Source organism: Phyllostomus hastatus, unplaced genomic scaffold (genome assembly GCF_019186645.2).
Source record: "Phyllostomus hastatus isolate PE091 unplaced genomic scaffold, TTU_PhHast_1.1 phas_contig_29, whole genome shotgun sequence".
NCBI classification, from domain to species: domain Eukaryota; kingdom Metazoa; phylum Chordata; class Mammalia; order Chiroptera; family Phyllostomidae; genus Phyllostomus; species Phyllostomus hastatus.
Window position 1 is genome coordinate 41,957,181 of NW_025333835.1, and position 12,294 is coordinate 41,969,474.

The window sequence follows — 12,294 nt, forward strand, 5'->3', positions numbered from 1 at the left end:
ATAAGAAAGTTGTACCCATCCACTTGTCTCTCCCCGCAATTTATGTTATATCCCAAATTATATCTTTTTGTATTATGTTCATTAACATATTACAGCTATTATTTTCCACATTCTTGTCTCTTGAGCCACGTGCAAGATGTTAAAGAGATTTTCACACCACCACTGCAGTATTAGAGCACTTTAAATTTAACTGTATATTCACCTTTACCCATGTATTTTACATTTTAATACATTTTTGTGCTGCTAGTAAGCAACTTTTTGTTTCAGCTTAAAGTCCTCCCTTTAGCATGTCTCAGAGGGCAGGCCTAGTGGTGATCAGTCCCCCCAGCTTCTGCCTGGGTGCATCCCGCTCCTTCCTTTCTGAAGGGCAGCTCTGCTGGGCAAAGTCTTGTTGGGGGAGGTTTCCTTCTCTGAGCACTCTGAATGTCTCCCCCGCTCTGCTGGCCTGCGGGGTGACTGCTGGGCAGTCTGCTCACAGCCTCGTCTGGGTTCTTTTGTATGTGATGACCCTGTTCTCTCTTGCGGCTCTCAAGATTCTCTTGGTGCTTTTGAGTTTTGAGAGATTGATTGTGATGTATGGCAGTGAAGATCTCTTTCAGTTGAACCTGTTTGGGTTTTTTTTTTTATCTCCCTAAACCTGGGTGGCCATATCTGTCCTCAGATTTGGGACATTTTCAGCCATTTTTTCTTTAAATTTCATTTCTCTCCTTCTTTTCTCCTTCTGAGACTCCCCAAATAAGGATATTGGTTTGTTTTACCATGTTCCACTGTTCACACAGGGCTTCCTCATTCCTTTTCACTCTAATTTCAGAAATAGCGTTCTTGTTTAAGTTGCTGCTAATTATTTGTCAGCTGCTTCTAAAATACACTCTTTGAACTATTTCTCTTTTCAAAAGCCTTAAATCAGTGATACTTAACCAACTCCTGATGATCCTTCATTCATATAAACAAGACTCCGGCCTACCCCTGTGTTTCACAGTCAGTGGCAGGGTGCTTCATAAATTATGCTGAAAATAAACATTCAGGGGACATGCAGGACTCATACATGAAAGTCAAGTCTCACTGGTAAGGGTAAATATATAGTAAAATCCAGAATAACCTAATGTCATGAAGGGGAAGTGTTAATCACTTATAATGTTAACATGGAAGTTAAAAGATAAAAATAGTAAAAATAACTACAGCTATAAGTTTGTTAGTAGATGCACAAGGTAAAAAGATGTAAATTGTGACCTCAGCACTAAAGGACATGGGGAAGAGTAAACATGCAGTGCTTTATCATGTGTTCAAATGTCTTAACAACTTAAAATAGACTGTTTAAAATGTAAGTTATTTTTGTAAGCCTCATGGCCACCCAAAGCAAAGGCCTATATAAACAAAGGAAAACAGACAGGAATCGAAGCATGCCCCTGTCCACCAAAGGCCATCCTCATCTACCCAACACCAGCAGGAGTCCCCGGTTTGGGGTGTGGTGGAGGGGAGACAGCCCGCATTCGGTGCAAACAGCTTAGCTGCAAAACAGCGTGGCTGTGGAACAGGCCAGCTGTAGGACAGCTCAGTTGCGATACAGTTTGGCTGGAAGAGCGTGGCTATGAGTCAGCTCAATAGTGATGCAGGTCAATTGTGACATCCCATGGCTATGGAGCATACAGCTGGAGGCGAGGGGGCCCTGGCGTTACAGCTCCGCTCCGGTGCAGAGAGACGGCTCCAGCTGCAGTGTTAGAGCTCAGATGATGTCGCAGCTCCAGCCAGTGTCGCAGCTCCAGCCGGGGAAATGCAGTCTCTGATGGAAACTGAGAAGTACGCTCCTCTGAGACAGAGGGAGAGCTGGCTTACACGGAGAAGAGAGCCTTTCCCAAGTCCCTGACTTGGGTGTACACTCGCCTGCAGATGAGGACTCCAAAGCTTCACAAAAGCACGGTCCAAAATGCAGGGTCCTGATTGGTCGGTGAAGATTCAAATGAGGATACAGCTGCAGAGTCCCAGTTGGGACTTCAGCCCATGGACTCCTTTTCCAGCCTAGGAGGTTCCTTCATAGGGGTCGGCTCAAAGGTCAGGGACACAGTGCAGGGCGGCAGGCAGGCAGGCAGCACGGTGCGGTTTGCCCCTGAGGTGCAGAGAGCGTGCAGTACGACATGACTATCATATATTAGGCCACAAAACAGGTCCTAATAAATTTACGAAGACTGAAATCAGATCAAGCATCTTTTCCAACCGCCATAGTATGAAACCAGACACCAGTTACAAGAAGAAAACTGAAAGATTCACAAGTACATGGAGATTAAACAACACGCTACTGAACAGTCCATCAATGGGGTCAGAGAAGAAATCAAAACAGAAACTTTAAGAAATACCCTGAGACTATCGAAAATAGGAATGTGACCTAACAGAATTTATGGGAGACAGCAAAACCAGGTCTAAGAGAGAAGTTCATGGCAATAAATGCCTACCTCGAGAAACAAGAAAGATCTCAGTTAAACAACCTAACCCTAACTTTACACCCCAAGAAACTAGAGAAAAAAGAACCAATGAACGAAAATTTAGTAGAAAGATAAAGATTAGAGCAGACATAAATGCAGTGGAGACCCAAAAAAGACAATAAAAAAGATCAGTAGAAGTAAGAGCAGATTCTTTGGAACATAAACAACATTGACAAAGCTTTAGGTAGCCCTAGCAAGAAAAAGAGAGGACTCAAATAGAACCAGAACTGAAAGAGGGGATGCTGAGATGGTTATCACAAAGATACAATGGATATAGCGAATATGCCAACACACTGGAAACCTAGAAGAAATGGATCAGTTCCTAGAAACACCCAACCTGCCAAGACTGAAATCATGAAGAAATAGAAAATCTAAACAGACCATTTACTAGTAAGGAAATTGAATCAGGAATCAAAAACCTCCCAACAAACAAAAGTCTGGGACCAGAGGACCTCACTGGTGGATTCTACCAAACATTTAAGGAAGAACTGCTGCTAGTCTTTCTCAAACTCGACCAAAAAATAGAAGAGGGGGGAGCACTTCCTTTCTCAGCTTACCCTCCAGCACTACCCTGTTGCCAAAACCAGACAAGGGCACCACAAGAAAAGAAAATGTCAAGTCAATATTCCAGATTAACCCAGATGTAAAAATCTTCAAGAAAATAATAGCAGTAAGAATTCAATAACTCACCATAATCAAGTGGGTTTTATTCCTGAGATATATGGACGGTTCAACATTCACAAGTCAATCAGTGTTATATACTACATCACCAAAATAAAGGATGAAAATTATACAGTCATCTGAATAGATGCAAAACAAACTTTTGACAGGATTCAACATGGATATAGAGGGAATGTATGTTAGTATCTCAAGCCCACATGCGACAACCCCACAGCTAACTCATACTCCACGGTGAGAAACTGCAAGTTCTTCCCCTAAGATCAGAAAAAAGACAAGGATTTCAACTCTCACCACTTAGCCAGAGCCATTAGGCAAGAAAAAGAAATAAAAGGCATCCAGTGTGAAAGAAGTATAGCATTACTATTTGCAGGTGACATGATATATAGTGAAAATTCTACTCCATGTTAAAAAATTGTTACAATGAACAAATTTGGTAAAGTTGCAGATTATAAAATCAATATATAAAAATCTGTTGTGTTTCTACACCCTGAAAAAAACTATCAAAAAGACAAGAAAAATAATCCCTTTATAATTACATCAAAAGAATAAAAAATACCGAGGAATAAATGTAAACAAATTGAAATGCTTGTATGTACACTGAAAAATACAAGACTTTGATGAAAGAAATTGAAGAAAACACAAGTGAATGGAAAGGTATTCCATTCTCATGAATTGGAATAATAAATATAAAAATGCCTACACAATCCCAAGCAATCTACAGATTTAGTGCAGTGTCTATCAAAATCCCAATGATATGTTTCAGAGAAATAGAATAAACCATTCTAAAATTCATACAGAACAATCAAAGACTCCAAATAGTCAAAGCAATGTTGAGAAAAGAACAAAGTTGGAAGCACCATGCCTCCTGATTTCAAACTATGGTACAAAGCTGTAGTAATCAAAACACTATGGTATTGGCATAAGAACAGACACATCAATCAATGGAACAGAATAGAAAGCCCAGAAATAAACCCATGCATATATGGTCAGCTAATTTACAACACATGAGGCAACACTATTGAAGGAGCCTCTTCAATAAAGGTTTTGTGAAAATGGGCCACCACTTACAAAAAATTAAACTGGACCACTATCTTACATCACATACATAAACTAACTCAAAATGGATTCAAGACTTGAACATAAGACCTGAAACAATAAAATTTCTAGAAGAAAACATAGGTGGTATGTTCCTTGAGATCAATTTTGGGGATGGTTGCTTTTGGATTTGACACCAAAAGCTCAAGCAACAAATGAAAGAACAAGTGGGGATACACTGAACTAAAAACCTTCTGCACGTCAAAGGTAACCATCAACAATTCATGTCACTCAACAGCAAAAAACCCTTTTATTTAAAAATGAGCAAAGAAGCTGAATAGACATTTTTCCACCGAAGACATTCACGCGGCCCACAGGCACATGAAATCGTGCTCAGTCATCAGTCGTCAGGGGTAAGCAAACCTGGACCACAGTGGCAGACTCCTCACGCCTGTTAGAACGGCTGGTATAAGACAGGAAGTAGCGAGTGTTGTCAAGGGTGTGGGGAAAACTAACCCATACGCACTGTTGGTGGCAATGTGAACTGGTGCAGCCACTGTGGAAAACAGTGTGGAACTTTCTTTAAAAATTAAAAATTGCCCTGGCTGACATAGCTCAGTGGATTGAGCGCGGGCTGTGAACCAAAGTGTTGCAGGTTCGATTCCCAGTCAGGGCACATGCCTGGGTTGCAGGCCATGACCCCCAGCAACCGCACATTGATGTTTCTCTCTCTCTCTCTCTTTCTCCTTCCCTTCCCTCTCTAAAAATAAATAAATGAAATCTTTTTAAAAAATTAAAAATAGAACTGCTGTATTATCCAAAAATTCCACTTTGGGGTGTTAATCTAAAGGAGACGAAAACACGAACTGAAAAAGATACTTGCACCTTTCGTGTTCATTCCAGCATTATTTACAATAGCCAAGATGTGGAAGCAACCAACAAGTTCATCAATAGATGAGTGGGTGAAGAAAACGTGGGACATACATGGAGTGGTATTTTATTCATGCATAAAAAAGAAGGAAATCCTGCCATTTGTGACAACGTGAGGACCTTGAGGGCATTATGCTAGGTGAAATAAGGCAAATACAATATCTGCTCACTTACATGTGGAATTAAAAAAAAAACCCAAACCCCTAACTCATAGATACAGAGAACGGGTTGGTGGCTGCCAGGGGCGGGGGATGAAGGTGGCCAAAACCTACCAACTTCCCGTTATAAAATAATAAGTCCTGGGTATGTAATGCACAGCGCGGTGACTATGATTAATAAAGCTGCATTGCATGTTAAAGTTGCTAAGCAGATTGAAAATTCTCGTAAGAAAATATTTTAACTATGTATGGTGAGGGGTTAACGAGCCTTATGGTGGTGATCGTTTCAAAACATATACAAATATCAGATGATGTTGTACACCTGACACTAATACAATGTCACATGTCTACTAGAGTTTAAGTAAGTCTTTTTAAGTTAAAATCTTTAGAAATATTTTTAAAGACAGTGTAGGTCCAGAAAAGCTAATCAGAAGACAGCGAAAGGACCAGCAAAATGGGATGTTTGTGTGTAAAACAGAAAGCCGATTTCTCCCGTGGGCCTGCTGCCCAGGTTGCTCCAGGCCGCCCCTTAGCGTAGGCCCCGGGTGAAAAGGCCCGTCGCCGGCTCTTCACACACTGGACAAGGCCACACTGGCGGCTTCTGTCAAGGACAGAACAAGAGGAAACGACCTTCCTCAAAAAGAGGGGGCGTGAAGGTGAGAGGGAACTGGCCCTGAGTGACCTCGAGACACCGCGAATGACCTGTGGTGGCCCCCCAAGGCTGCTGGGGCAGGGGCAGAGCCACCTTCACGAGGGATTCTCTCCCCGTGCCAGGAATGAGCCCGCTGGCACCCAGCAACTTGAAAAAGATGCTTCGTCTCAGACCTCCTAACCTCCCTCCCCAGCCGCGAACTGCCTGCACTTGAAGTTGCATGAGAAGCCCATGTTCTATTGCTGCATTTCAGGGGTTATTGGCAGAGGGGGGAGAAGGAGGTGCAGGGACATAAGCAGATCTCCCTGGCTGGTTGCCTTTAGCAGATTTATTTATGTAGTGCTCTCCCTTCCTTAGAAAAAGTTCCATAAATAGCAAGGAAGGGGACGACTGGATTGCAGCGAGCCAGCTAGCCTGCACCGCTTCACGGAGGAAGAAGGGAAGCCACTCCGAGGCCCACTGCTGCTGTCCTCGGAGAAGCTCTGGAGGGCGGCCCCGGACGGCCAGTACCCAGGGGCGCAGGGAGGCTTCCTGGGAGGAGGGCGCAGGGTGTCGTTTCCTGCTGGAAGGGTCCCCTGGGGGAGGGTTTCCCCAAAACACCTACCACCAGTCCTTTGCGGTATCCGGTTAGTCTTCCTGGACAGGTCAGACAAGCAGACGGGAGAGGCTGGAAGCCGCCACCACGGGACTGGCGCGGCGAGAAGGGCCCGTCCTTGGCCTGTGCAAGTTGTCCTCCCGCCGCAGGGTGGAGCTGGAGAGCACGGGCCGGGCCCCGCGCAGGCCGCCTCTGCCCCTGCGCATGCTGCCTGGCTCCTCCCCCGAACCATCAGCTGCCCTCCTTGGAGCCCCAGCATGCCCCACCCAGTGCTGCTCACGTGCTCTCGGAGGCCCCCTTTACCGCACTTACACGCTGCAGTGTTAATTGGGGGGCTAAGACCATTTCTGATTTAAAATGATCCGTGTCTCGCCCTCTGAACCTTTTTCGCATCAAAGAGCGCACAGAAGATTGTAATGATCATACTTATGCGGTGCAAGAGGCGGCTCGTTCAAAAGATGACTGTCTCAGCACGCCTCTGACAACGCATTCAGAGCTCAAACACACCAGTGTGAGAAGCTCCGCGGAAAAGACCAGCCCTTGGTGTTGGTGGAGAGAATGGGCCAGTCTGTTTACAGGATTAAGAGATATCTAGAATTAGGCAAAAGAAGATCTTGGAAATCAGAGAAAGGAAGGGTCGTGTAGAAGCAGCAGAACTAAGACTGAACAGGGCCCGGGGCAGAAGGAGAAGGTGGCGGTGGGGGGGGGGGGGTTCCTCCAGCACGGGACTCGGTTCCCAACTCGCCCCTTCACCCCTGCTTTGCCCGCCCTGGACTGCCCAGTGAAGTCCCGCTGCTTGCTGCCCCCTGGGAGTCCCCCGCTGCCCCCTCAGCCTCTGCATTGGCCTCTCTCTCCACCATGCCACCACCTGGAGGACAGCTGCCCATCTCGAAGGCTCACGGGGGACCCCTTCCACTGGAGTGTCCTGTCCACTCCCTCTGGGCGCCGGTGTCTTCTGCCTCGCAGCCCTATCGTTGTGCCTGTCCTCACCGTTTCTTGTCTGAGTGACTTCGTTTTTCTTCTGTCCTTTCAATGAAACCTGAGTTTCACGTGGTCACAGACTGAGGCTTCCTCATTGCAGTTTCCTCGCCTTCCTCTGCAACAGGTACTCAGTACACGCACGTGACATTGAACGGAATGTCCCAAGTGGCTGTGGGGACATCGGGCTTCTGAACAGGGAGATGGTGTGGGGGGCGGGGCGGGGGAGTCTCAGCCTGTGTATGGTAAACTGAGTCAGAACACTTTTTTATACCCGGGATCCATAAATCAGACTGGTGACCCTATTCCAAAGAGAGCCAGACCCACTATCCCCAAGTTATTGAACTGAAACTTGGAGATGGCAGGTTGCCCTGCAGGCCTGGGCTTGGCGCCGGACCCGAGGAAGGACCCGAGAGGAGCAGACCCCGGGGGGACAGAGGGCCCCAGCTTCACTCAACAGAAGGGGCCCCCTGCTGAGCCTCAGGGGGGGCGGGGAGAGAGGAGGACAGGGGTGAGGCGTTCAGGGTGCCCCTGCCAGTCCGCACCCCCCAGGGGCATCCCAGGGGTCAGTCCCAAGTCACAGCTTGCTTCCAGGGGTGCAGCCTCTGAAAGGCTTCCTGGGAGCAAGTAAATAAACGCTGATCTCCTGACGGCCCCTCACTCACTGGAGATTTACCACCCCGAGCCCCAGCCGGGGGGCAGCGCTGTGGGGGGCCCTGTGGTCACACGGCGTTGGAGTCGAGTCCGGTCAACCCGATCCGAGACTGTCCCGCAGGCCTGCGGTCCGCAGCGCTCCCATCCTCTCCCAGTAACTCTCCCGACAGTGGGGCTGTGGTCGGAGGGAAAGACTTTTCACACTTTTTGCATTTAAGGGTAATTCTTATCCCCTCTCAGCGGGCCCTCTCTCCTGTGGCTCTCTGTGGAGCCACTCCCATGTGGACTTGGAGAGCGGTTCACCATTGTGACAAGGGACTGCGTCTCCCCCTAGGCCCTCCTTGGTAACACCCCAGGCTCTGCTGCCTCTGCCTGTCTTTGCTTTAGAGTTTGGAGAGTGGATGTATTGCCATGACATTGCTGGAAGTTTCCAAGTTCCCAGGTGACTAGCGGCATGTGCCCTCTTCCCCTACAGGCGCAGAGGACGCACAGGAAGTGCCCTAAGCCCAGCGGAGCCCGCCACCCCTCCGAGCAGGAGCCTGCCTGCGCGCCTTCCCCGAGCTCCTCCACGCTGAGCAGGCCCCCTGGCGGCGGCCGGCGGCCCTTCCAGGACAGCCCATCTCTGGGGCCCAGCCAGCCAGTTCTGCCTGCGCCGCACCAGCAGGAACTGGCCGGACGAGCCGGCAGCGCCCCCGGCAAGTCCGTGTTTCAGAGGAGCAAGTCCTTGTTCTGTTTGCCCACAGAGGACCCATCCACAGCCCGCGCGGATGTCCCGCGGAGTCGGTCAGGCACAGGTGTCCCAGGGCACTGGGCACCAGAGTGGAGACACGGCCACCTCCTCTCCATCGACGACTTAGAGGGGTCCCAGGAGACGGACGTGGACACGGGCCTGCAGCTGTCTTCCTCGGACCTGTCCGTGGTCTCTGCCTACTCTGCACCCAGCCGGTTCTGCGGCGCCTGGGAAACGCCCGTCCCCTCCGAGGGAGGCGGCGGCCACTGCTCAGAGCACAAAGGTGCCAGAGCAGGACCGCTGCCCACTGGGAGTGGGGTGACCACGGAGACCCCCTGGGCTTCCCTCCCTCTCTTCACCAAAGGGCCTTCGCGCTCCCTGGCGACAGGGGTTGCTGCTCCCCCAGCTTCTGGCGCCGCCTCACTCACAGGGTCGGCCTCAGAGCGCCCTGGAGGTGTTCGCAACACCCAGCGGACTGGCAGAGACTATGCCCCGCCCCCAGCACTGGCTGGACCCGGGGACAGTGACACAGAGGAATTTTACATCTGAACACCCTCTACTCTGGTTCTTTCTCAGACACAGCTCGGCTTCCCCAGGTCTGTCTGGAGCCTAATTCTCTGATTCATCGGGCCGTTAGCACCCCTGCCATGCCCCCCCTTCTAGGGACTGGGTGGGAAGATGCTGGCATTTTTATGCAAATAAATCCTCAAGCTTAAGTCGTAAAATATATTTTTAGAATACTCAATACCACTTGAGAGATGGTGTAGTGCGTTTATACAATTCAAGGGCTTCATACAATTATTTGCAATGAAAAGAAAACCTAGTCAGCCAGAGCTGATTTGGCAGTTTTTCACGCCGCGAGGGGGGAACAGTTAAAGCCAAAATGTCGAACGTGGGAAAGACACTGACTGCGTGAGAAATTAATGCACAGTAACACACTGTACAGCAGGCTGGGTCTGGCAGCCAGACCCACGTGACCAGCGCACGGCGACCCCTAGGAGTTCCCAGGCAGTGCGCGCAGCGGAAAGGGCGGCTCGCTAAAGCAGCTGGAAACACAGATCAGCCTCCAGTCGTAGCTCAGGCCTCGCAACATCTGCAAATCCGGGTTTACACTGAAGTGGCTCATGTGCTTTATAAGCATTTAGCACGAGTAGAGAGTTCTCCTGGTGCATTTAAATAACGTTTTGAGTCCCCAAAACTGGATGGGCGTTCACCTGCTCGCAACACACGCACCATAATGAGTGCGGACCCAGAGAAGATCCCTCCGCCACCTGCTTGTACTGGGCTCACTGAGGAGTGGTCGCTCACTGAGATTCCAGAATGATGCGGGATTTAGACAGCATGGAGAGGTGGTCTTAGGGTTCTTCAGTTTTAAAACCTGCAATCGAAGGGCTGTGTATGTTTCATCGATATAAGTGGCAGGAGCCACATTTGATACTGCTTTCTCCAGTAAACAGGCGTGGCCACCCTGCCTTTTTCACTTTTCAAGACTGTGTAACATTGTAACCAGCGTTTTGGTGGCAATAAATGTCCCTTCTGCGAACGGGATGCTGGGCACGAGATGCTCCCTGCACACACACCACCGGGGTGCTGGCCTTGCACCAGTGCGCAGGCGCAGGCGCCGTCCCTGAAGCCCGAGCTTCCTCCCAGCCTGGGGCCTTCCGGCCCGTAGCCTGCCTCAGTCACAGTGTGAGTGGCGGTTCAGCCTCGCCTCTCCCCGACTCCAGCAGGGTGTGTAACAGTCCCACCCTCCGCAATGCCCACGGCAGCCTGCGGGGGCAATACCCAGCCATCCCGGTGGCTGTTACCTCTGGGGAAGAGTGTGTATTTGCCTTGCTCGTTTCAGATCCGGTGCTCCTTGTTGCTCCTTGGTGCTCTTTGATGCTCCTTGGTGCTCCTTGCCCATATTACTCACAGCCCATCTGCACCTCTCAGGAAGTGCCCACCCAGCCCAGGCACAGCCTCGGAACCCTCCCCGCACGGCCCTCCAGGGAGCCGTTTCCAAGCCTCGGACTCACACCGAAGCCTCCGTCTTGGCCAGCCCTGCCAATGAAAGCCTTAGATCTTGCCCCAAACACCCTGGATTCCAAATTACAATAGTCCAGTCCAGTTTAAATAAATAAAAACATGCAATTCCAGAGGTGAGCAAACTTTTTCTGTAAAGGGCTAGATAATAAATATCGAAGCTTTGCCACCCTGATGGTCTCTATGGTAACTACTCAACGCTGTCATGATCACAGGAGAGCAGCCGTGGACAATAGTAAAGGAGTGGGAGTGGCTGAGTTCCAATAAAACTTTATTTACAAGAGCAGGAGGAGGGCCTGATTGGGCTCAAGAGTTGCAGTGTGCCAATGCTCCGGCTAGATCGAGGCTGGTTTAAGACTCCAGCCACAGTCCGAGACAGAGAATCCAGGTCTGCGGCCCCTGCCCCTGTGGTGCATGAGGCCAAGACGGCTGTGGGCTCCTCAGGTCGTGCCAGTGACTCCAGACCCCGCAGGGAGGGGCTTCCTTCTGCCAAGAGGACCCCTGGAAGGCCACTAGCTGCCCACCTCCTGCCCAGAAACGGACTCACCATCAGTGACTGTGAGGAACAGCAAGAGGCCCACGTGAGAGAGGAGGAAAGAAATAACGTGGGGACGATAGCTCGGCCTCCAAGGGCCAGGAGTGGGGGGCATGCACGGGAGCAGCAAAACTCCACGAGGCAGAAACGAGCGGACCAGCTGCCGAGGGATGGCCCCTCCCATCGTCACTCTCAATCAGCGGCTTAGTTCAGTGTCCTGGGGTGGACCCCTAGAGCTGCCTTACAGCCCACCTCCGGGCGCACCTAGAACTGCTCTCTGGTCCCACCCTTCTTCAGAGGCCCACCCTCAGCTGACCCCGAAGGACGTCAGCAGCACCCAGCAGAAGCAGAAAACGCAAGGTGCCCCGTAACCCAGAGGGAAGGGAAGCCCAGCACACACCGCAGTGGGGGCCCTGCCCTGCCCTGCCCTCCGGTGCCACGGTCGGAAACGGCAGCCACTGTGTGGAGAAGGAACCGCGGGACGGACACATTCCTTCCATTTCCGGTCACACACCAGCCTCTCCCTCGTCCGGGGGTGGGGGGGGGGGGCTCCTGACCCCCACGGGCGGATCTGACTCTGGGGTCGCCGGTGTTGGGACGGACGCTGGCACCCTGTCGGTGCTCAATAAATGTGTTCAACTTAAAAACATGGCAGTTGCCTCAAATTCTCTGTCTCCTGGATTCGGCCCCGTGACACAGCCCATCTAGATTTGAGCCCTGATTTTTCATCATTTATCGGAACCCAGGCTCCTCTCCTTGGCCTCGCACGTGCCCCGGCTGGCCCTAGGGCTCCCCCTAGCGGGAGCCTTTGTGTAGTTCACAGCCCACCCCTTACTCGCCTCTT

At 50.4% G+C, this 12,294-nt stretch overlaps 1 protein-coding gene across 2 annotated transcripts in view; it reads left to right on the top strand.

Annotated features, from left to right (window-relative positions):
• FAM124A (family with sequence similarity 124 member A) overlaps positions 1 to 11,851 on the top strand; it is a 45,139-nt gene extending 33,288 nt beyond the window's left edge. For both annotated transcript variants that reach the window (XM_045839134.1, XM_045839135.1), the window contains one exon: positions 8,636 to 11,851. In XM_045839134.1, coding sequence (XP_045695090.1) covers positions 8,636 to 9,439 — 804 coding nt within the window. In that variant the 3' untranslated portion in view covers positions 9,440 to 11,851. The remainder of the gene's footprint in view (positions 1 to 8,635) is intronic.
• The last annotated feature ends 443 nt before the right edge of the window (positions 11,852 to 12,294 follow it).